The sequence below is a fragment of the Arvicanthis niloticus genome, chromosome 26 (genome assembly GCF_011762505.2).
Source record: "Arvicanthis niloticus isolate mArvNil1 chromosome 26, mArvNil1.pat.X, whole genome shotgun sequence".
Taxonomy (NCBI): domain Eukaryota; kingdom Metazoa; phylum Chordata; class Mammalia; order Rodentia; family Muridae; genus Arvicanthis; species Arvicanthis niloticus.
The window spans coordinates 24059859-24084382 of record NC_133434.1 but is presented as its reverse complement, the minus strand read 5'-3'; the positions used below and the strand labels follow the sequence as shown (position 1 = coordinate 24084382).

The window sequence follows — 24524 nt, the reverse complement described above, 5'->3', positions numbered from 1 at the left end:
TTCTAAGTTTCTTCAAGTTGATGATCACAATTAATCCATTACATGGTTTTTGGGTTTTGTTGTTGGTTTTGTTTTTGGTTCTCCCACCCTCCCTCACCCTACCCCCCTACCCCACCCCAACCTTAGTCTGAGAAGAAACAATGTTTTTATTCTAAAAGTGAACATGAAGCTATCCTTTGCAGCCAGTGATGTAAAGGGTGAGTGTAGAGCCCAGATTGGTATGTATGGCATGATGATTAGTGGCTTTCTTCAGATTCTCCAACAGGTTATGTTCCACGATGATGGAAAGCCAGACTTTAACCATGCTCTCTCAGAATGGTTTATAACCATACACTAGAGAATTGTGCTTCTTTCATTGTTTATGTTAGCAATGACATGGCACTGTGTTTAATTCCTCTTCAGGCCTTCCTCGGGAACAGCTTTTGATGATGCTTTCTGGCTCGATTTGAATTATCTTGAGGTTGCAAAGGTGGCTCAGTCCTGTGCTGCTCACTTCACAGCCTTGCTCTATGTAGAAATCTATTCAGATAAGAAGAACATGGATGAGCAAGAAAAAAGGTAAGTGGGTTTTGACATTTGGGTTTTGTTTTATTTATTTGTTTATTTTGTTTGTTTGTTTTTTGTTGTTGTTGTTGTTGTTGTTTTGAGACCGGGTTTCTCTGTATAACTACCCTGGCTGTCCTAGAACTCACTCTGTAGACCAGGCTGGCCTCAAATTCACAGAGATCCACTTGCCTCTGTCTCCCAAGTGCTGGGATTAAAGGTATGTGCTACCACTACCCAGTGACATTTTGGTTTTTAAATTGGTGTTGATATTGTTTCAATAAAAATGTAAAGATTTATTTTGCCCCATTTCTCCATGTTTTCATGATTGTATGATTCCCTAGTGTTGGTTACGTTAGGTTTACCTCTAATTCAGCTTTCAAGATTCATTTTACTCTTTGCCTGGAATGTGATTAATTTGTGTGACTAAGTTCATTTATGTGTTAACTGCTAAAGCTACTTCAATTTGATTTCCTCTGATTGAGTTAGAAGTTTATAAGTTAGAGTTTATGAGTTAGAGTTTATAAGAAGCTAAAAATATGATCATAGATTGTGATGAAAAATCAAGAAAATAGGGTATTAAATTGCATTACATGTTTTATTATATAAACCTCCTTTAAATCCCTGTCTGCAGTAGCCTAGCATTTGTGTTTATATATAGCCTCAGTTTGTTACCAGAAATTCAGCCTTACTAAGAAATTGAAATCATGCTGGGTGGTGGTGGCGCACGCCTTTCATCCCAGCACGTGGGAGGCAGAGGCAGGCGGATTTCTGAGTTCGAGGCCAGCCTGGTCTACAGAGTGAGTTCCAGGACAGCCAGGGCTACACAGAGAAACCCTGTCTCAGTCATCTGTGAGTGTACATAAAGACATCTTAAATTGGAAAGTTAGCCATTATGTGAATGGAGCAAACTTGTGCAGAACTGCTTGCTCTCAAGCAGGTATGTCTGCCTTTCCTTTGCTGGTCTCTTTGGGGTTCTTCCCCCAACCCCCAGAGAGCTGATGAGAAAAGGAGGAGAGACGGATGAGTTGTACAGGACTGAGAAGTGCAGGAGTCCAGTGGCTCTGTTAGAGGAGCCGACCTGGAGACCTAAGGTAGTAAGCACACCGAGTTTGTAAATAGAATATAGGTAAGCAGTTTACCTGTGCTGTCAAGGAAGCAAATCACTAGTATTTTCTATTCAAATTGTTTACTAGAATTCTTCATAGTAGGTACTTGAGATACAGTGCTGTTTTGTTAGCATGCTCATGAGACACTGCAATCTCAGTGTTAGGTCCATAATCTGTAAAACAAAGTCAGCTCAAGGCTTATTAACAAGACTTAGAGAACAGATTTTTACAGCCTCAGTTGTAAAACTTCCTAAACTGATGTGTGACAGAAGTACATGTAACTGTTACACATGTGTTGCATTGATGAATTGGAGCTAGATGAGTATTTTACACATGTTGTACCTGAAGGTCAGAAAGCAAAGCATTGTATCGCCAACAGCATTCTGTTACTCAGTGCCCCAGCCTGTTACTTTGTACCAGCCTCCTGAGACCCTCCCCGGGGGTAAAGGTGACCTTCAGTCTGTTTTTATCATTCCTCTAGTCTAGATGAGATTTTTGTCATATTAGTATGAATCTGAAGTGTAGTATTCCCTGTTTTTGAGTTTTATAAGACATTTTAGATGCCACCTTTTCCTCCTAGGTGTTTAATATCTATGCTGCTTGTTGCTGTCATTCTTTACTGCCCATGGTACACTAGAGAAGACACCACAATTTGTTACCTGTTTGTCAGTGATGTATATCTTATTGGTAGAACTACTGGTGTGCAGATTTTCAACTTAGTAATATAGTGCTGAATTGTATTAGTGTGTGTACTTTATCAAACTGTAGTTGGTAAGAAAGTTTGTATAGTTACCAAAGTGTAGTTGATTTAAAAAAAAAAAAAAAAAAAGGAATCAGGAGGATATGCTACACTGGGAGAAGGAAACCAAAGTATAACTTTTTCTATTTTGAGAGAAAATATTGTAGAAAACACAGGCTATGTTTTAGAAAGATATTAAAGGGGGCTATCATTTATGGTAGTATTTAATTTATATATTGGATTATTACAGGCACAGTAGCAGTGATGATACTGAAATTGAGTCACTTTCCAAATATTATACCCAAATATATAAATGCTTAAAGATAGGGTCTTGGAGTGGATAAATCTGAGTTCTAGTCACATTACTACTTACAGATTTCAGCTGATCCCACTTTCATCAGATTTTTTTTTTCCAGTTTATTGGGGGGTTAAATTGTGTCGTGTTGTTTTACTATATATATCTGCAATTATCAAGTAAACTTTAGGTAAGACCACTGTTAAGGATACTTAGGATCTGAATTGCAAAACTTCTGTTTTTAAACAGGCCTGTTTCTATGTATATAAGCCTATTTTGGCATATAACTTTGCTGTTTATACAATATTGTTATTATGAATAATTTTCACATGAAGAATTCAACATTTTCTTCTCCATGCCAGGTCTAAATGATAGTCTGTTAATGTGTAAATGGATCGCTGTTCTTTTTGCAACCATAATTAGTTTCTTTATACTGAAGTGTAGAATAAATATATTTATAACCTCTTAGATAATATATTATCATTAAAAGAGATGTTTTTTATGATAACCAGAAGTCCAACATTTGAAGAAGGAAGTCAAGGTACAGCTATTTCTAGTTTGAGTGAAAGAAGTAAAGAAGAAACCGGAATAAGCTTACAGGTAAACATTAGAAACTCTGTGATAATTTGTATGTGATATGTTGGATTATTTTCTCATAGGGATATAATTGATTTTAAAACTGAAACTACTTACTGCACCTAACATGATATTTATAAATTTATGCTTTGAGTAGAGAAGTGATTTTTAATCTCGACTCTGCTGCTTGTTCTATAATGTTGCATAAATAAGTGGCCCTTTCTGACCTTGAATAAAGGCTCTTTTATTCCTGACCATGACACCATGAACAAGGCAACTTATAACACAATGTTTGATTTGGGGCTTATGGTTTTAGAGAATTTTGTCCATGATGGCAGAGCAAAGGCATGGCAGCAGGAACGGCTAAGAGTGCAGCTCTTGATGAGAGAGAGAGAGAGAGAGAGAGAGAGAGAGAGAGAGAGAGAGAGAGAGAGAGAGAGAGAGAAGACACGACACCTGTTTCAAAGCACACTTCCTCCATAAGACTGCATCTCCTAATCCTTCTCAAACTTTTCCAACAAGGGACCAAATATTCAAACATGTGCCTATGGGGAACATTCTTATTCAAACCACCACATAATTAGGAATCCCACCATATCCCACATCCCATAATTGTCTTAATCTCCTTATCTCTGCTCTTGTCATAATCATCTCTCTTATTAAAATAAAAAAACACTTTCCTCTTATCTCAGGTCATTTGTTCTTGCTCTGAAACTGTATTGTGCTGTGCTCTTTCTGAACTATATCATAAACATTTCAGACTTGTACTGTTTAAATCGTTTCTGTTCTTGGATCCGGAAGGAGCCTCTCTCTTCTGTATTCTCTTGAGCTGTCATTGTCTTCTTTCAAATCCAGACTTTCTGATGATGTCTATATTTATTTTCTCCATTTCTTTCATTCCATTAAAATGGTGCTTGTCTAATGTTTTTCATGAACTATAAATTGCCAAGTCTACTAGTAACCTTTCGTTTCTTTCTCCTTAACTTTTAACTTCACATCTAGTCATGTCTTGTGTATGTGCAGGCCATAGGTTGACATCAGATGCCTTTAATCACTGTCTTATTTTTTGAGGCAAGGTATCTTATTAAACCTAGAGCTCACTGATTTTGCTAGGCTGGCTGATGAGCGAGCTCTGGGGATCTACCTGTCTGCTCTCCAGAGCTAGGATCACACATGCTTGCTGCTGCTTTGAGCTTTCCATGTGTGTCCTGAGGATCTGGACTGAGGTCTTTATGCTTTTGTGGTGAGCACTTCAGTGACTGGGTATCTCCCGATCTCCTCAGCCCTGTCTTGTACTTACCATGTGACCCTTTATGTAATGCTTCTTTTATATAGTTTTATCTTTTTGTACTGATTTTCATGTGTATTTTCTTATGCCAAACACTGTTAAATCCCTAGTGTTTCAACTCTTAAGGTTTTATTTCATGCCTGTGAGTATTTGAATAAGAATTATATGTAGACTTGTACCAATATTGATGGATTTGTTTTAGGAAATATTTCCCACAACAAAAAATATCAGGGCAACTAAATTGCTTGCTCAGTTTTCTATGAAGTTTAGCTTCTGGTTTTTTTCGTGGTTTATTGTTTGTTTTTGTTTTATTTCATTGAAGTTAAACAATACTAGGCTTTCCTATGTAAATTTCACAAAAAGTATTTTAAGTAATTACATTGCTGCTTTATATGCAGCACATTTTAAAAACTAATAGGCATTTTAAAAGGAAATTTATAACTTTCATTTGTTCCAATTTCAGTAGTTAGGCTTTGCAGAATTTTATTTTTCCATTTACAGTTTCATTTGTGGACAGGATTCTTTTGTTTTGTGATTATTGCTGAATGTGATTAAAAACCTAGGATGTTGGTATACATACATTATTTGTTTCATGAAATTTCGAGTATCACTTTTTTAGATTTGTTATTTTATGTGTATGAGTATTTGGTTTTCATGTATGTAAGTGCACCACATGCATGCCTAGTTCCTGCCAAGCAAGGTCAGAAGAGTTCATGGGATCCTGTAGTACTGGAGTTACAGATGTTGTAAGCCACCACGTGGGTGCTGGGGATAGAACCTGGGTCCTCTGGAAGAGAAGTGCTTTTAACTGCCGAGCTTCAGTCTAGGAGCATTACTTCTGAAGTAAACTAATCATTATGTTGTATGGGACAAGACCACTGTGCTGTTGATTAGAATACTTTGTCATTAAATATCATTATATTTTGCTTTTTTACAGCACATTTATGAGTTGTGAGCTGATATTGGTAACATTTAAAGCTTATGAAATTCATGAACTGATTTTTATTTTCAAGTCTCTGTCCTTGGTATTTTTGTTTTCAGGATCTTCTCTTAGAGATCTACAGAAGTATAGGAGAACCAGACAGCCTGTATGGCTGTGGTGGAGGGAAACTGTTACAACCCCTCACTAGGTAAACCACGCTTTTTTTAGATAGAAATTCTAGTTTTTTAAGGAACTACTCTAAAGAAACAAGCTGTTCTCACCGTCTTTTCTTACAGAATACGGACATATGAACATGAAGCGACATGGGAGAAAGCCTTAGTGACGTACGACCTTGAGACCAGCATCTCCTCTGCCACCCGCCAGTCAGGAATCATCCAGGTACGCTTCTGTCTGTGTCTGCTTCCATAAAGCTGCCATCAGCACAGCTGTTAACATTAGCTTAGTGTATCAGTAAAGTTTACACATGCAGTAAACTAAGACAACTGGAGTTATGCCTCAGTACACATGGAAAACTGCACAGGTCAGTGTAGTTTATTGATAATACTTTTATTACCCAATAGCAGAAGACACTCCTTGAGTGTGTACAGTATGCCAGGAGACACTTGTAATGCTTCACATGGCACCTGTAGTTTGCATTAGAGTTGGTCCCAGAAACTGTTATTTCTATTACTAATTAATAGGCTTAGGTATGTTTCCATCAAACATAAACATTCTCTGAAAATATATATGCTAGGCAGTATTTTAGAATTTGAAGTGATACTATTAATTAAAATTCTTGAAATTAATTTCTTTTGCTGTTTTTCCCTCTGCCAGTCCAGTGGTTCTCAACCTGTGAGTTGTGACCCTTTGCAGGTTGACTGACCCTTTCACAGAAGTTACATATCAGATATTTAAATTGCAATTCGTAACTTGCAAACTTACAGTTGTGAAGTAGCAATGAAAATAATTTTTATGGTTCGGGGTCACCACAGCATATGGAATAAGGAACTGAATTAAAGGTTGCAGCATTAGGGAAGGTTGAGGACCACTGGTCTACTTTGTGCTGACATATTTGATTATGTATTTATTTTGTAATAACTTCCTTACAGGCCTTGCAGAATTTGGGGCTTTCCCATATTCTGTCTATCTATTTGAAAGGATTAGATCATGAAAGAAGAGAGTGGTGTGCTGAGCTGCAGGAGCTTCACTACCAGGCGGCGTGGAGGAACATGCAGTGGGACCTCTGCAGCTCTGCCAAGTGAGAGAAACGCACTTCTCAGACTCTGACTCAGAAACTGTATACTTGATTGTCATCGCTTATCTATGAATATTAAAGTGTTGGTTTTTGGTTTTTAATATATTTTACAGACACTATGGGCTGCACATATGCCTAAATATTTAAGATAAAATAGGCAGTTACCACAGTGAAGCTTGAATTTCAATCTTATTTTTTCCACTAGAGAAATTCTATCCCTTGCTTAAAGCATTTTGAAGATAGAAATTTTAAAAAATGTCTTTTCCTATGAGAATACTATTTGTTGGGTTGACGAATCTAAAGACAAGTTTAGTCCTTCTCACTTCCACTTCTTGATACATTGTAGTCATAAGCACTTTTATTGGCTGGGTGATACAATAAGTTACCTTTGCTAATATTTTATTGTTGTTGTTGCTGTGACAAAGTAGGGCTAGGCCAGGAGTAGTGGTGCATACCTTTAGTCCAGCACTCAAAGAGTCAGAGGCAGGTGGGTTTGATGCTAGCTAGCCATGTCTGGTGAGTACTAGGTCAGCCAGGGCTATAAAGGAGACAGTGTCTTAAAAACAAATAGATAACCAAGCATTTTGTAAAGTAGTGCTAAACCAAGTTACCCAAGAAGATAAAAGTTGTAACCTATATGTCCAATCACTATATTTTTTAAATGAAAATCAAAACACCTAGACTATTAAAGGATTTAATAGTTACATAAAAATCTTTTAATGATAGAACACTAAAAAAATTAAGTCATTTTAATTACTTTAATGGAAAAATGTTTTCATAAATTGGAGTGTTTATCAAATTTCATATTAGAGGAGTGGAATAAAAGCAGATATTCATATATAGATGAATTTTGTGTGTTTGTTTCAAGACAGTTTCCCTGTAGAACCCTGGCTGTCCCAGAATTCACTCTGTAGACCAGAAGGAAAGATGCTACTTCTGTCTCCTGAGTGCTGGCACTAAAGGCGCATGCCACCACCGCTCAACTGTTCTCATATTTTAAATATAAGATTGAGAACCAACCAGAATTTCTAAGGTTTTTGTTTTTCTTTAAAGAATTAAATTGGCCTATAAAATTCTTTCCTTTTCTTACTGCTTTGTTTTGTTTTATTTTCTTTCTCTTATTTATTTGTTTGTTTGTTTGTTTGTTTAGATTTTACTATGTAACCATGGCTGGCCTTGAGCTCACTAAGATCCACCTGCCTCTGCCTACCAATTAAAGGTATGTGCCACTGTCCCAGCTACATATTTTTCTTAATTTCTGCAAACTTTCATGAGAAATCTTAATTTTAGTTCTCAATGTTGTCCTTTGAGTTAGTTAGTTATACATGCATATCTTAGACTTTCCTGTTTTTAAATTGGTTTTTAATCATGTTACAGCCAAGAAGTAGAAGGAACCAGTTACCATGAGTCGTTGTATAATGCTCTGCAGTGTCTAAGAAACAGAGAATTCTCCACATTTTATGAAAGTCTCCGAAATGCCAGGTATTATAAGAAGACAGATTGTTTTTACATTTAATGCTGTCACTGCTGTCCTCAAAATATGAGTTAGTTTTAATGTAAGTATTTACATTGATGAAGGGATAAAAACTCGGTGGCTGTGTTCAGGTCTTTCTTTGTCATTCTTTGCTCTCAAGAAAGATTTTCTTCAGGACCTATGTCAGTTCTTCACTCTGAGCCCTCAGGAAAAGCATGATAGTGTTCTCTTTTTGTACAAGAATCCTAAAAGAATTAACTTCTGTCCTTTCTAGTTTCATCGACTCTACTCTCTTACCATTATAGCTCTACTTTATAAAATTGGTTTCTTTGAGGCATACACAAAATGATACATGTTGTAGCAATTATCTGTAACAAGTTAAACAAACATGAATTTTTTAAAAGATTTATTTATTTTTATATGCAGTGATGGTTTTGCCTACATATATGTCTGGGTGAGGGTTCGGATCCCTTGGAACTAGAGTTACAGACAGTTGTGAGCTCACATGTACATGCTAGGAATTGAACCTGGGTCCTCTAGAAGAGTATCCAGTGCGCTTAACGACTGAGCCATCTCTCCAGCCCCCAAACACAATTATTTTAAATATTCACCACTGACATCATAAATCCTATACATATTGTTTGGTTTCAGACCCCAAGACAGGGGACTGAGATGCATATTTTACATACCAAAGCACACCTGGCCTCTCTCAGTCCCTGCCTGGCATACCCTATCCCCAACCCTGAACTTTCCAGCCCAGGGGCTCGGCTGCCCTTCCTCGATAGGCTCTTCCCTATAGAATCCAGACATATTGTATATTCTCTCTCTCTCTCTCTCTCTCTCTCTCTCTCTCTCTCTCTCTCTCTCTCTCTCTCTCTCTCTCTCCCCCTCCCTCCCTCCTTCCCTCCCCTTTCCACCCCTTCCCAATGGCAACTTCCCTGGCCTTGATGCTTGGGGCCAGTAAATTCACCCACCCAAGAGAAGCTTCCCAATAAGTCTGCCTTTAATATAATCCAATCTGGCTTGAATTGGATCATTCACCAGCAGCAGAGACATAACCTATCACATATGACAGAAATAATATTTCTACCTTTAACGTGATTGTATTCTAGACACTTTGGGCAGCTCTTTCTCTTTCTTTCTTTTTGACTCCAGAGGTGAAAAACAGTATCTGTGGCAAAATTCAGTAGCAGGTTCAAGGCCAGACAGACTTGGCAGAACTGGGCTTTAAACATAGAGCTGTATAATCCCAAGGCTGGTCACACTGCTGTTTCACCTTCATGCTGTCTGTGTGTCTTTTCAGTCAGCAACAAGAATATGCCAGTTAGTGCTCAGCCTCAGAATTGAGCCTTTATCTCTCTGAAGACGTGTTAGTTTCAGACCATCTGCTCTCTTACCCCTAGGGTGAAAGAAGTTGAAGAGCTGAGTAAGGGCAGCCTTGAGTCGGTATATTCGCTTTATCCCACACTTAGTAGGTTGCAGGCAGTTGGAGAACTGGAAAACAGTGGAGAACTTTTCTCAAGGTATGTGGCTTGTGTTGTATCTTGTTTGTGTCACCAATGGAAATATATGAAGGGTATGATTTGTTATTTGCTTTCTTAAGAAAGGTTTATTTTGGCTTGTGGTTTCCAAAGATTTCAGCCAAAGATTAGCTGCTTCTATATTAGCCTGAATGAGATGTTATGTTGATGGCCCACAGTAGGAGGAAAGGGAGAGATTTATTATAAAATAAACTGGATAAATTTATTAAAGTGAGTGTAATAAACACATTTTAGCCTTTTATCCACTGATAAATGTAATGTCAATAGGTATGACCTAAGAATTGAAATGAAAAGCTCTTCAGAATTTTCATTAAGTTTAAGAGTATATAGAGGTTCCTTTGTCTAAAATAATTTAGATCTGTTCTGATGTTGTTTGTAATGGAAGTAGAAGTTTGGTTTTGATGTACATGCACAAGCAACTGAAATGAGTTTTCATCTTTACTGCATCATTTTCTTCGACTTACTGGATTTTTTTTTCCCTCTCAACACAAGTCTTGAAAAATGGGATAGTATAACATATTTTATGCATGTGAAAGGCAAAGTATTCATATGAATGAATTGTAGATGCTGTGTTTTCTATTTAATAATGTTTGCAGATGAAATGTTTTCAAATGCCAGTTGTTTATTCAGTGAACTGATTTTTTTGACAACTGTGCATAGTGTCATTTGTAGGTAATTAATGAAGTTATTTGATTTCCTTGTAGATGGGTCTACCTCACTGCAAGGAGAACTAGTGGAGTAGTCATGTCTTTATGATAGGTCTGAATGCAGCATTCTCGTTTCTGAACAAAATCTGTTAATAGGCTGCCTTTTAAGAAAACCTTTTAAAGTACCCATTATCTATAACTACATATTATTTTGCACTGTTCTAAATATTTTTCACTTGCTCAACTAAGTTATGTCACTTGACTTTCAGGTCAGTTACAGACAGAGAACGCTCTGAACTATACTTGAAGTGGCAGAAGCACTCCCAGCTTCTGAAGGACAGTGACTTCAGCTTTCAGGAGCCTCTCATGGCTCTACGCACAGTCATTCTGGAGATTCTGGTACAAAAGGAAATGGAGAACTCTCAAGGAGGATGCTCTAAGGACATTCTCACCAAACACCTTGTTGAATTCTCTATTCTGGCCCGAACCTTCAAGAACACACAGGTAAAAAGCCTGTAAGATTATGTTATTTCACTTCTTGGGCTTTTTTATTACTCAGATACCAGAAGGTATAATGATATGAAGAAGAAATATTATTGAAAACTGGAAATCATTGTGTTGTTGTGGAAATTTGAAGATTTTAGGTTAGCTGAGGCTTGTACTTAACTTACAATCCTGGTCACTTGGGAGGTTGATGTAACAGGATCACAAGTTCATAACCTACCTGCAAAAGAAGATGAGTTCACGGTCAGCTTGAAAAGCCTACTAGGACCTGTCTTCAGTATAAAAGAGTTGGGACTATGGGTGTGTGATAGCATGTTTGGGATCAAACCTTAGTATTGAGTGGAAAAACAAAACAAAGCTTCCATACTAGAATTAGACAAAAACTTGAGTTTAAACATTGGCGAGGTAATAATTATTGTTTCTCAGCCCCAATTTCCTTTCCTGGTTATAAAATAAGAAGATAGAATGACTATAATGTAATGATAAGAATTCAGTGATCTCTCTCTCTCTCTCTCTCTCACACACACACACACACACACACACACACACACACACACACACACGAGCCGTGTGTCAGACTTTTGGTCCGCAGGTTGGTAAGTAAGCAGGAAGCTAATTAAGATAGCCTCTGAAAAATAGCGAGGTTCTTAGTGAATGTCTTGCTGGTGAACGTATTTATTTCCATATTCATTTTCATTTTAGCTCGCTGAAAGAGCAATATTTAAAATTAAGCAATACAATTCAGCTATTTGTGGAATCTCTGAGTGGCATTTGGAAGAAGCACAAGTATTCTGGGCAAAAAAAGAACAGAGTCTTGCCCTGAGTATTCTCAAGCAAATGATCAAGAAGTTGGACTCCAGCTTTAAAGAGGTATGTGCTTTGTGTAGTTGGCTACATTGGTGTTTTAATGTTATTGAAAAGCATTTCTGCTTTAGAATATGTCTATAATGATTACATTAAGGTTTTGAAATGACTGATCCATAAATAAAATAATATGAAAAGAGACTGAAAATTAAAGTCAGAACTGAGACTTGAAAACTTTTTCTTATTTAAAACAAGTCTATCAATCTGTCTTATAGTCTATTCATTCAATTTATCCAAGTGCTAAGTCTTTTAGTTTTTTATACAAGTCAAAAATAATATGTAGGAAATAAATGGAAATACATGTTACAACTTTGAAGTAGCAAGAGCGAAAATAGAATATCTGAGAGAAGAAAACAAGTTACAACAATTTGTAATTCTTACTGCTCTGAAAATGTCACATTCAGTGGACAGTGCAGAACATTGTAGGGTCATGCATTATTACGTATAACAAAGTGAGCTCCAGGACAGCCAGGTTACACAGAGAAACCTTGTCTGGGGGGTGGGGGGGGGAGTGTAAGTTTTTAAAAGCCGGGCAGTGGTGGCGCACGCCTTTAATCCCAGCACTTGGGAGGCAGAGGCAGGTGGATTTCTGAGTTTGAGGCCAGCCTGGTCTACAGAATGAGTTCCAGGACAGCCAGGGCTACACAGAGAAACAGTCTCAAAAAACCAAAAAAAAAAAAAAAAAGTATAACAAAGCATTAGGTGCCAGTAGAATGTTTAAATGTTTCCCAAATCGTATAGGCCCTAACCGTATAGGTGGTTTTGTACCTCAGTTTTTGCATTGACATATGGGTAATAATGAATAATGATATATGTAATTTATAGTATTCCTGTGAAAATTATGAGATAATATACATAAAGCTGTTGGAAAATTCCTGGCATTTTAAAGTACTCAGTAAATGCAAATTGTTAATAATAATAACAACAGCAACAACAACAATAATAATAACTAGACAATTCAGGGTGGTTGTTTCATACTTGCATACTTAGAATTATTTATATGGTAAAAACATGAGGAAAAATATTTTTAATTGTTTTGTTCTACCTAAATGGAAGACACTTTTGTAATCTCGAAAAGGAATTACATTTTAAGATTTTTGCTTCTTGATACAGAATGATGCAGGTCTCAAAGTCATATATGCAGAGTGTCTGAGGGTTTGTGGCAATTGGCTGGCAGAAACTTGCTTAGAAAATCCTGCAGTCATCATGCAGACCTATCTAGAAAAGGTAGGTTGTTGGTGCAGCTCTAACCATTATTGTTTAGTATAAATATACTTGATCTTTTTATGAAGACCACAGGTCAAAGGCAAACAAAACTGGTTTCATTCCTTCAGCTCCTGCTGGGGTTCTGGGTAATTCTTAGAGCAGAATGAAGCAAAATGCCACAAAGAAGGAACAGCTTTGAATGCATGAGTCTTCTGTCCACTCTTTAGATCCACCCCTAGCATTCAAGAAGTCATTTCCAACTATTCTGCATTTATTCTACAGAATATCCTATTAAACATAGAAGCCATTACTGCTATTCTGTGTAGTCTAACTACTCACAGTAAGGGTTAAGACTTCACTTCTCTAGTCCCCATTAGCCTTCCTGTTTCTCCTTCTTTGTCCTTTAGTGTCACTAATTTGGGAAATAGGAAGTTTAGTATGAAAAGTCAGATGTGATTGTCTTCCATACTAAAGAGCTCTTCTTCATTTTGGCACAGTTCGTTGCAACTGTTCCCTGATAAGGGTTCCATACCATCAAGTTTCCCATTTACGCAGATGTGAGTGGATTACCTTGGTCTGGGAATCTTTAGCTATATTTATGCTTGTAAATCTCTAACTGGATTGTGTATTGTTGAAGGCAGTGAAGGTTGCTGGAAGTTATGATGGCAACAGCAAAGAGCTCAGAAATGGACAGATGAAGGCCTTTCTCTCATTAGCACGGTTCTCTGATACTCAGTACCAGAGAATTGAAAACTACATGAAGTCATCAGAATTTGAAAACAAGCAAACTCTCTTAAAAAGAGCCAAAGAAGAAGTAGGCCTTCTAAGGGAACATAAAATTCAGACTAACAGGTAACTTTATAAGTGAGGGTTTTATGTTTGGCTGAAGGGCTGTTTTCATGAAAACTGCCTTGACCTTGTCATCTGAATTACGATTTTGAACACTTAAATTCACTTTTTTATAGGCTTTCTCAGTCTTCTAGTGGTTAATCACAACTTCAATCAGTTAATACACTGACATGTTCTTCTATGAATAACTAATGTCTTTGTTTAGCTCTTGGCAGAGTCTATGGATGTTAGTTTGGTTTTGCTAGATTACTGACATTAAGTATATAAGACTTGCCTACTTTGATATTGTCAAGTTACTTTTAAGTCTGCATTGGGTTTTTATATGTTTGGAATAAGCAAAGAATTGACTTAGAGTCCACTCTGTCCTGGGGTGTGTGAAGACCTATTAATTATGGATGTGACAAGTCATTTAGTTCCTTTTATTATATTTAGTTTATTTTGGAGTTAACACCTTATATTTCGTTTGTCATGTATGATTTTATAGTTATGTAAAGTTCTGTGACTTTTATTTGAATTTATCAAGATACACAGTAAAAGTCCAGAGAGAGCTGGAGCTGGATGAGTGTGCTCTCCGTGCACTGAAAGAGGATCGTAAACGCTTCCTGTGTAAAGCAGTCGAGAACTACATCAGCTGCTTACTCAGCGGAGAAGAGCATGATCTGTGGGTGTTCCGGCTTTGCTCCCTCTGGCTTGAAAATTCTGGAGTTTCTGAAGTCAATGGCATGATGAAGGCAAGTCTTAGCCAACCCAGCATTCGAGCATACACTTTAAAACTGAGGCAACAGCCCCTTCAGTGTCTGATTTTGTGTATCTCTGTGTACCCCTTTATGGATTTAGTCCTCCATAAATAAGTACTTTATAAACTCTGAGCAATACAAGTTTATGTGGAGGTGAGAGAATTTCTGTCAGTGTTTTACCTTTGCAGATAACATAGAGGAGTCCATAGAAGGGAATGCTAGACTGGAGAATAGAAAACACAAATATAATGTGATGCTAAGCAAGGATTTCCTTTGTTGTATTTGTGCTTTTGAGGGATTTTTATTTCCAATAGAGTCCGTTTACAAATAAAAAAAAATTCATAACATATGCATGAGTACTTGTAAGTTTTTATTGAAAAAAATCTTAAGATGTGGTCATTATATATATTCATTTAGCTTGAAAGTTAAAGATAAAATGTTTCAAATATTTCTCTAGAATGAAAAGAATAATAGAAAATTAGTTTCTATTAGAAACTAATCTATTCTACTGTGTGTGTGTGTTAAACTTCGTTACTTCTGGCATGTAGGAAATAGAACTTGGGTTTGTTACCCCTGACTTCTTGGGAGTTGAGACCACAGTAGACTCAGATTCACATCTGTCCTCCTTGGAGTCACTGGAGTGGATGTAGTGGTTAGCACCAGCTCTGGATACACTGTGATTTAGGGCTAAGTATTTTTGTTATCACTGAATCACTGGGTGAATTTTCTTATCACCTAGGCTTTCCATTAGATAGACTTTCAGATAGGCCAAGAGATAAGGAAAATTGTCTAGTTAGTAGTAAAGCCATTAGGATCACCATTATGTTAGGTACCTTAGACATGAGATTATATTACATACACGTGTTTATATTTTGCAACTTTTAATGGCAGAAAGATGGAATGAAGATTTCATCCTATAAGTTTTTACCTCTCATGTATCAATTGGCTGCTAGAATGGGGACCAAAATGACAGGAGGCCTAGGATTTCATGAAGTCCTCAATAATGTAAGTACACTTGAAGTCAAAATGTAATAATTACCTGTCTTTTAGTAAAAATGAGAAATCAAAATATTAAATTTTCTCTTTCATTGCAGTTAAGTTTGTCTCTTATTTCTGACATTTCTCTCTAGCTCTCTCTCACACAGCTAAATATACTCACTACTTACTATAACAATAATGACATTAACTTGAATTTTGATATGCAATAAAATGAAAAATGTATATTTAAGTTTTTTTCTATTTGCATGAAACTAATAGCTATTAATTTTCTGATAGCTAATCTCTAGGATTTCACTGGATCACCCCCATCACACTTTGTTCATTATACTGGCCTTAGCAAATGCCAACAAAGATGAATTTTTGAGCAAACCAGAGACAGCAAGAAGGAATAGAATAACCAAAAATGCACCTAAAGAAAACTCTCAGCTTGATGAGGTATTCGGGTTAAATACAAGTGCCCTTTTGTGTTGTGATGGTCATTCTTTCCCAGAATATTCTTTTCTTAATTCTCAGAGACTTTAAGAATGTATGTTGCTGGTAGTATTTAGATTCTATATCCTTTATTATGATGATGCCACCCAGAATTGGTTAACAATTCCTAAACACTTCCCAGAGCATAAATATCAGTTTTATTTTGTTTTCTTGCAGCAATGGGCAAAACAGATTTTTAAAAATATTTATTTATTTGTAATGTGCTTGAATGGTTGGCCTGTACCACGTGTATCTCTGGCACCTACAGAAGCCAGGAGGGGGTTTTGGATTCCCTGGACCTGAGGTTGCCACTTAGGTTCTCAGAACCAAACCTTGGTCCTCTGAAAGAGCAGCAAGTGCTCTTAACCACTGAGCCATCTCTCTGTTGCCCAGAAAAACAGATTTTAGAAAAGCACCCAAATCATTAACCTTGAATTTGTGTGTGTGTGTATATTTCATTCACTGGGTGGGTGTTTTGTTTGTATCTGACGAATTATAGCCCTTCCATTGTCTAGATCTGTGCATAAATTCTCTTTGTATAGCTCCAAGAAGCTTAGATGCTCAGTGGTTCTTGTTTGCTATTGTTGATGGTAGGATCGAACAGAGGCTGCAACCAAAATTATCCACACCATCAGAAGTAAGAGATGTAAGATGGTGAAGGACATGGAGGCGCTCTGCGATGCTTACATCATATTGGCAAACTTGGATGCCTCTCAGTGGAGGACTCAGAGAAGTATGTGTGAAAGTATCACTGCTGCTGTTCCAGCTTGACCTGCGGTGGTATTCCTCCTTTACAGCTACCACTAAAACCTCTTTATTTTTAAATGTAGAAGGCATCAATATTCCAGCCAACCAGCCAATCATTAAACTGAAGAATTTAGAAGATGTTGTTGTTCCCACTATGGAAATTAAGGTAATTTACTATTAACTCTTGATTTTTAATAAGACTAAATTACACATTAGTAGATTAAATTATTTGTAGAGCCTTTTTTTTCCAGTCCAAATGACTAATTATTATAGTTTCATATGTTTCCACCTAGATGTTGTCAGGTTTTTTTTTTGTTTTGTTTTGTTTTGTTTTGTTTTGCCTAAACCTTAAAATAGTCACAAACTTCTCCTGAGAATTCCTACTGTTCTATGTTATTGTTATTTTAATTCTAGGGACTGAACCTATTATATACTGAGGAAGCCTTTTTATACTTTAAATTTTTAAGGCAGGGTCTCACTGAGTTGACTGTGAACTTGCTTTGTAATTGAACCAAGACTAGAACTTGACAATCCTCCTGTCTCAGACTCCTGGGTACCTGGGACTATAAACAGTGACTGAGTACCTGTGGCCTATTCATTGTGTTTCACTTTATTATTCCTTTTAAGTGCATGGGTGTGTGTCATGCCCTTGGTGATGAAATATGTTACCTCTGGTTGCAGGTGTACAACAACACTGCATCATTTTTGTTGTCATCATTTTGGTTTTTAGTAACTCAATATGCAGTGGGATGTATTGGTTGTGATCTAACTGTACTATTTAATAAAACAGTAGGTGTTATAGTACTTTCAGGTTGCTGTGTGTACATACTAAACAGCTATTCACAGTGATCTTTTATTCCTAGAAGTATGTGTGCAGGATGTAAAGATTAGTGTTTTCATCACTCAGTTTGACCCCTTATTGCATTATGCTGGTTAACAGATATAAGCTATGTTGTTTAACTGAGTATTTTCTCCTTACTTTTATTTTTACACGATGTTCTTGAGAATTAAATAATTTCTTATATTATTTAATGTATGTAAATGACAACTGAGTTCTAGTTTCTCAGTAGTTTTTCAGCAATACTATCTAATTGACTTGAAATGCTGAAGTTTTATTAAAAGATGTTTTAAAAAGTAAACTATGTTAATAGATAGTAAAGACACTTGCTGCCAAGCCTCTAAACCAGAGCTCAGCCTTGGTTCCAGCATGGTGACACACATATGTGTGGTCACCCAAAGGCACACTCATACACAACAAGTAAATAAGCAAACATAATAAAAACCTAGCAATGTCATTTATTCTAACTTAGACTAAACAAATTAGAAATCCAGTTGTTAATCAGCAATGTGTTGTCATTTATAGCTCTGTTTACTATTTGTAATTTGTTTTTCTTCTATGTTAACTATTTGTCTGACCTAGAATAATCATTTGTCATCATTTATTAGGTTGACCCCACAGGAGAGTATGAAAATCTGGTGACTATAAAATCATTTAAAACAGAATTTCGCTTAGCCGGAGGCTTAAATTTACCCAAAATAATAGATTGTGTGGGTTCTGATGGTAAGGAAAGGAGACAGCTTGTGAAGGTGAGACTTCCTGTTTCTGGTAGAGTCCTTAGAGGGTTAATGGCATCAATGGCGGGATGTTTTCTTCTTGCCTTATTTGGCTGTCTGGATCTAGCTTTATCCTGAATAATGATGGGTAGGAAACATTTGTGAAGTAGACACACAGTTTGGTAGAACCAAACTGCCTTTTTAAAATTGTGTGTCTTTCTCTTAAAGATTGTGATTTTTGTTTTGTTTCCTGCTTTTATGGATTAGAACAGGACCTGGTTCATGCTCTGCTTCTGAGTTAGAACCCAGCTCTCCTTTAAGTTTTATTTGACACAGGGTCTTACTGAGCTCCCTGGGCGGGGCTTGAATTTAAGACCCTCTTGCCTCCGCCTCTGGAGAAGCTAAGACTGTAAGTCAGCACTACTGGGCTTAGCAGGCTCTTGCACAGTTGTTTCAAGAGAAAGAATGCACACACTATGAGCTTACTTGTAAAAAAAAAAAAAAAGGCTTTTGATGGTGATTAGAACAGATTTAAGGCCTGTGCTCAATATCCCAAGCCTGACACTGTGCCACCTGCTCCTGAGAAATAACAGCACTCCTTCCTTTGCACTGCTTGCTTAGGTGCTTTGGGGCTCTTGCCGAAGATAGAAGAGAAATGAAATATTACTTTATTTGGGTATTTTGTATTGTGCCTCCAGGTGAGGGAGTCCAGTTGTTCGAGAAGCAGCTAAGAGAAACTTGGCCTTTTGTGTCAATCTGCTTCCCAGTTTAATAGTTTTGTTTTTTTTTTTTTTTTTTTTTTTTTTTTTAATGAAAAATGACAGTAGGTATTAATTATTCAAGAGATTCTGAAGATGAGCATAGAAACTCAGATTGACTTGTTCTGCCTCTTCTTAGATGACTCTGTGTGCTTATAATAAAGTAAACTTTGCCTGTTTATGTCTGGTTGTTCTGAAGGGTCGTGATGACCTGAGGCAAGATGCTGTCATGCAGCAGGTTTTCCAGATGTGCAATACACTACTGCAGAGAAACACTGAGACGAGAAAGAGGAAACTGACTATCTGCACATACAAGGTAACTTGAGTCCCTACAGTAAAGAAGCTTGTGTTCTGCGGCTTCTCCAAGGGAGGTGCAGTATTTGGACCAAGGATGAGGAAATGTTTTCTGTGAAGTTCTCTTGTATGTTTTTAATTCTTATTCATGACTTTTTAAAATCTGTGAGTCATTCTTTGCTCATAAGCTGTACAGAAATAGACCGATGCTGATTTTGCCTCAAAGGCTATAGATTGCCACTCTCTAGTTGGACAGTTCAACTTTAATTTTTATGTTAGTGTTATTTAATGTTATATGCCACTGACATTTTCTGCAGTCAACAAAAACAGTCTTCCTTTACTGTGTTAGGTAGTGTACTGTAGGGATCATGCTGCCGTTTATATGTGATGGTTCCTTTCGGTTGTTTCTGGGCTTGTGTCACTACACACAGTGATGCTCTGCATTCAACAGATGAAGTATTTCCTTCATATTTCAGGTTCATCTTTTGGAAAAATTTCTAGAAATTGGATTGCTAGGTGAGAGGACACTGCAGTTATAATTTGGCAGATTTTACTAGAGGACAGTCCATGGAGTTACAACCGCTTCCATTTTCTCCACGGTTCACTTGAGAAATCCTCAAGTCCTGTTATTTCATTAGATGATCTCCTTAGCTGATTGTCTCTCCTAAGAGATGAAGGTTCCCTAGGTTTGTCCTTTCCTGGCTTTGTTCCCACATTGTCTTCCCATCACTGTTCTCTGTCGCTGCTGTCTCAGGACTTCTTGCTGCTGCACTTTTCTTTTCCCAGAAAGATAGGGACAAACCGAAAAATGTTTAGTTCACGTCTAGTCAAGAACCAGCTCTTTTCAGAACAGTCTCAATAGCTGTTTCTTTTACTTTCAGAAGACTAGATGCTGCAAGTATTCTCTCTAGAAACTCCAATATTTTACCAGGAGCTAACATTATTACAGGTTTAAATATACACTGGAAAAGTGTTCATTCCCTTCACAACAGTTAAAGAGTATGTATCATTGTGCTCACTGCAGCAGCACAGATACTCAAATTGGACCAGTACCAAGAAGATTAACGTGGTCCCTATATAAGAATAGGGGAAAAGGGAGTATTATTGTGGGGTATTAGGACCCCACTTGAGGTTTAATAATAAAGATGCAGAGATATCTGTATAGTTTAACACTGGCCTTTTTGCTGGGGCAGTCTAGTGTCTCAGCTAGCTTCTAACTTAACCTGACTGCTGTCATGTTGCCGCCATTTGGCGAGCTTCCCCCCACTCCCTTTACATCTCTACTTTGTTTTTGTTCATGGTTCTGTCTCCTCCCTGTCTTTCTGCCAAGACATTCTGCCTTCTGCTCCATCTCCAGCCACCAGCTCTTTATTCAACAAAGTCACATTTCTTTCTCTTAAACAAAGCTATTAGCACAGTGTACTCATTCTGAGCTGAGCAGCAGGACCACACCCAGTCCATATGGTAGTGTTGCCTTTTGGCCAGATTGAAGGCAATGTGACCTTCCATGACCTCCCCCATGGCAGCTTGCTTTTTAGTAATCTCAGAGAATCCTCTTTTTGGGCAGGTGAGGAAATGATAAACATTTACTTATAGAAAGCAGGTGATGGGTCATAGAAATGATAATACCAAATATCCTGCCAGCACTTGGCACTGCTGGCACTGCAATTAACAATTGAAAATACAGGGGCACATCTACTACACCATTTGATAGAATAAGTGTAGGTGTGGGCCATCCCTGTGTAACATGAATAAACTGCCTAGAAGTGGTGTTGACAAGTACAGGAATGGATTTTAAAAGTAGGAAAATATAAGACAAGCTAAGATATGTCTTTTTTTAAAAAAATTATTTATTTTATGTATATGTATACACGATAGCTGTCTTTATACACACCAGAAGAGGGTATCAGATCAGAGGGCATACAGATGGTTATGGGCCACCATGTGGTTGCTGGGAATTGAACTCAGGACCTCTGGAAAAGCAGTCAGTGCTCTTAACCACTGAGCCATCTCTCCAGCCCAAGATATGTCTTAAATGGGATGGCACTAAAAAATATCAGCTTATTTTTTTTTTTAAGGTTTGTTTGTTTGTTTATATGAGTACACTGTAGCTGTCATCAGACACACCAGAAAAGGGCATCAGATTTTATTACAGATGGTTGTGAGCCACCATGTGGTTGTTGGGAATTGAACTCAGGGCCTGTGGAAGAACAGTCATTGATCTTAACCACTGAGCCATCTCTCCAGCCCCTCAGAGCTTATTTGAAAATAATGTATGATAGTAAAATTTCAATAAAAATTTTTAAATGAGTATTGAATGCTTGCCTATCAGGCATAAGGCCAAATTCAATATCCCGCACTGAGGTGGGGTGCAAATGGGACAGGAGAAAGTCAATAAAACTTAATAAGCCTTAAAACATTTCCTGGTATACATTTCTAAAAATCCAATGTGTATGCTACCAACTGAATTACATCCTCAGCCCAAGAGATATTTTTAAGACATTCTCAATTAATGCTAAAAGGCAAAGTTAAAGGTCAGCAAAAACTGTTTTATTGTTATTGTTGTTTGAGATTTATTTTATATGTATGAGTGTTCTTCTCACATACATACCTATGCACCACATGTGTGCCTGGTACCTTCAGAAGTCAGATTTCCTGAAACCAGAGTTGTGAACTGCCGTATAGACACCGGGAACTGAATTCAGGTCCTCTGTAAGAACAGCACATACTCTTAGCAGCTAACTATTCTCCAGCCCCAAAAGCCTTTTATCTCTTAAATGTAGCTCAGCTTATTAGTACTCATGTGTTAGTAACCATCGACACTTACAGGATTTCTGTTTCCTTCTTCCCGTTGTTCTCTCCCTGCTTCCTTTCTTTATTCACCCCTACCCCATCTTTGTCATTTTGTGTGCTGGAGGCCAGGTTTCCTATAGCTCAGACTGACCTCTAACTCAGTATGTAGCTGAGGATGACCTTGAACTCCTGATCTTCCTGTCACTTTGGATAGTTACTAACTTAGCAGTGTTTGCTCAACCAAGTTAAAGATAGTACCTTCCTTGCCACCCTGTTATTTCATTCCTAGTTTATGTATTTACCAGTAGACAATGACTGCAGCAATATTTCAGGGAAATTGTGAGGGTCTCTACAAACACTGTGACTGGCAGAATGTCAATCTGCAAGAGGCAAGAAGGAAGTCTTGTTCAACATGACTCAGTAGCCAGTGTTGGGTCACACTTTTTTTTTCCCCATGAGACTCGGGCAGAGACGCGCAGACAGAGTGGGATTCGAACAGGCAGAGGCAGAGAGAGAGTGCAGAGGGCCCATGCCCTCTGCAGGCAGCCGCCTTAGCCACTGCACCACCACCGGTTCGCTGGGTCACACTTTTAAAGTCTGACACCAGTTATTTAATTTAGGCATATTTAAGAGCAACCCAACTTGGAAAAACATTCCCTGGTGATAATTAAATCAATTCCATGTACACAACAGAGTTTAGAACATGACTACATCAAAACTCTTGTAAAGTTCAAGTAACATAAAGATAGTTCCTCTACATTAACTGAGAATGCAGGCTCAAGGTATAAATGCTCATAAGGGTCTTGGGAAAGATAATGCTATAGATTAACTGAGATAAACAAGGTCAGGTCAGGGTCTGGGGAGCTGGTACAGCCTGGCCAGACAGACAGCACAGAGTTCATCAGGCTCCTAGCCGCCTGAGCAGAAAACAGGTTCTCTATCTCTCCCTTTTTTTTTTTTCTTTTTTTTTCTTTTCTTTTTTTTTTTTTTTTTTGGTTTTTCGAGACAGGGTTTCTCTGTGTAGCCCTGGCTGTCCTGGAACTCACTCTGCAGTCCAGGCTGGCCTCAAACTCAGAAATCCGCCTGCCTCTGCCTCCCAAGTGCTGGGATTAAAGGCGTGCGCCACCACCGCCCGGCTATCTCTCCCTTTGAAGAGACAAGAAGATTTGAAGATTCTTCTAATGCTTATCCGTGAGCACGTCTACATAAATGTTGAAATGTAAGCTGTAAAACTATGTGGTGTAACCTAAGACAGAAGTGCATTGCCTTTGATAATGTATATTCCATAATGGGTAAGGAAGGCATTCTTGTCAGAACGACCTAAGACAGGCTCAGTCTTGTTAATGAAATAAAAAAGGGGGAGATGTAGAGAGCCTTTGGGGCTGCTTGGCAAGGAGCTGACATGGGCCAAGGACAAGGAAAGGGGCTACTTGACAGGAATATGACATTGGCCAAAGATAAGGAAGTAGGCTTCAAGCAGGAATCTGACATTAGACTAGAACAAAGAAGTAATTTCAAGTAGGAGTCTAAATCGTAGGCTACAACAAAGAAGTAATCTCAGGCAGGAATCTAAATATTAGGCCAGAACAAAGAAGTAATTTCAGACAGGATTCTAAATTTTAGACTAGAACAAGGAAGTAGGCTTCAGACATGAAAATGACTTTGGGATAGGACAGGGAAGTAGGCTCAGATACTTTGGTCATCCTGATAAGCCTTTAGAAACAGTGATCACAGGAGTGTTCATGTAACTGGGTTTAATGCCTTGCTTTTTCTTTGACTATTTGTGTTTAATGTATCACTTATTCCTCGACTATTTGTATCTATTGATTTGCTAGACCCTCAACCTAGAACTGACCTTATTACATGCATGTAATCAAAATGGTGTAAAAGCATAAAGGAAGAGGGGGTTTAGGATAGGGGATTCTAGGGAGGGGAAAGGGGGAAAGGGGATGACATCTGTACCGTAAATAAATAAAATATCCATTAAAGTTATGTGGTGTGTATGTGTACACATATTAATATGTATTACAGTTATGAAATTGATGATAAAGGTGCTAACAAAACCAAATGTTAAGTGAAAAAGAAAACAAATTGTAGAAGCTGACGAACGTTACTTAAAATTTGCAGCTCTCTTGTCCTCTGACCTTCATTTGTATGGCACTCAAGCCTTCAAAAATCACTCATTCATTCATTAGAAAATAAAATTTGCAGCTATTTTTACAGAGATAACTTTGAAAATAACACAACAAAATTACATGAGCATGATAAAGAATTAGCAAGCATTGTGTTGGTAGGAAGAGGCATGAACACATCAAAAGACACAAAGAGAAGCTTCACCTCTTCTGCAAATCTGAAAAAG

At 37.6% G+C, this 24524-nt stretch overlaps 1 protein-coding gene across 2 annotated transcripts in view; it reads left to right on the top strand.

Annotated features, from left to right (window-relative positions):
* Atm (ATM serine/threonine kinase) overlaps nucleotides 1–24524 on the top strand; it is a 104608-nt gene that overhangs the window by 67397 nt on the left and 12687 nt on the right. For both annotated transcript variants that reach the window (XM_076925224.1, XM_076925225.1), the window contains 18 exons: nucleotides 403–558; nucleotides 3199–3286; nucleotides 5592–5680; nucleotides 5769–5871; nucleotides 6582–6730; nucleotides 8105–8209; nucleotides 9605–9724; nucleotides 10659–10893; nucleotides 11596–11763; nucleotides 12871–12984; nucleotides 13601–13815; nucleotides 14336–14543; nucleotides 15441–15554; nucleotides 15825–15983; nucleotides 16614–16752; nucleotides 16850–16932; nucleotides 18213–18353; nucleotides 19278–19394. In XM_076925224.1, coding sequence (XP_076781339.1) covers nucleotides 403–558; nucleotides 3199–3286; nucleotides 5592–5680; nucleotides 5769–5871; nucleotides 6582–6730; nucleotides 8105–8209; nucleotides 9605–9724; nucleotides 10659–10893; nucleotides 11596–11763; nucleotides 12871–12984; nucleotides 13601–13815; nucleotides 14336–14543; nucleotides 15441–15554; nucleotides 15825–15983; nucleotides 16614–16752; nucleotides 16850–16932; nucleotides 18213–18353; nucleotides 19278–19394 — 2503 coding nt within the window. The remainder of the gene's footprint in view (nucleotides 1–402; nucleotides 559–3198; nucleotides 3287–5591; nucleotides 5681–5768; nucleotides 5872–6581; nucleotides 6731–8104; nucleotides 8210–9604; nucleotides 9725–10658; nucleotides 10894–11595; nucleotides 11764–12870; nucleotides 12985–13600; nucleotides 13816–14335; nucleotides 14544–15440; nucleotides 15555–15824; nucleotides 15984–16613; nucleotides 16753–16849; nucleotides 16933–18212; nucleotides 18354–19277; nucleotides 19395–24524) is intronic.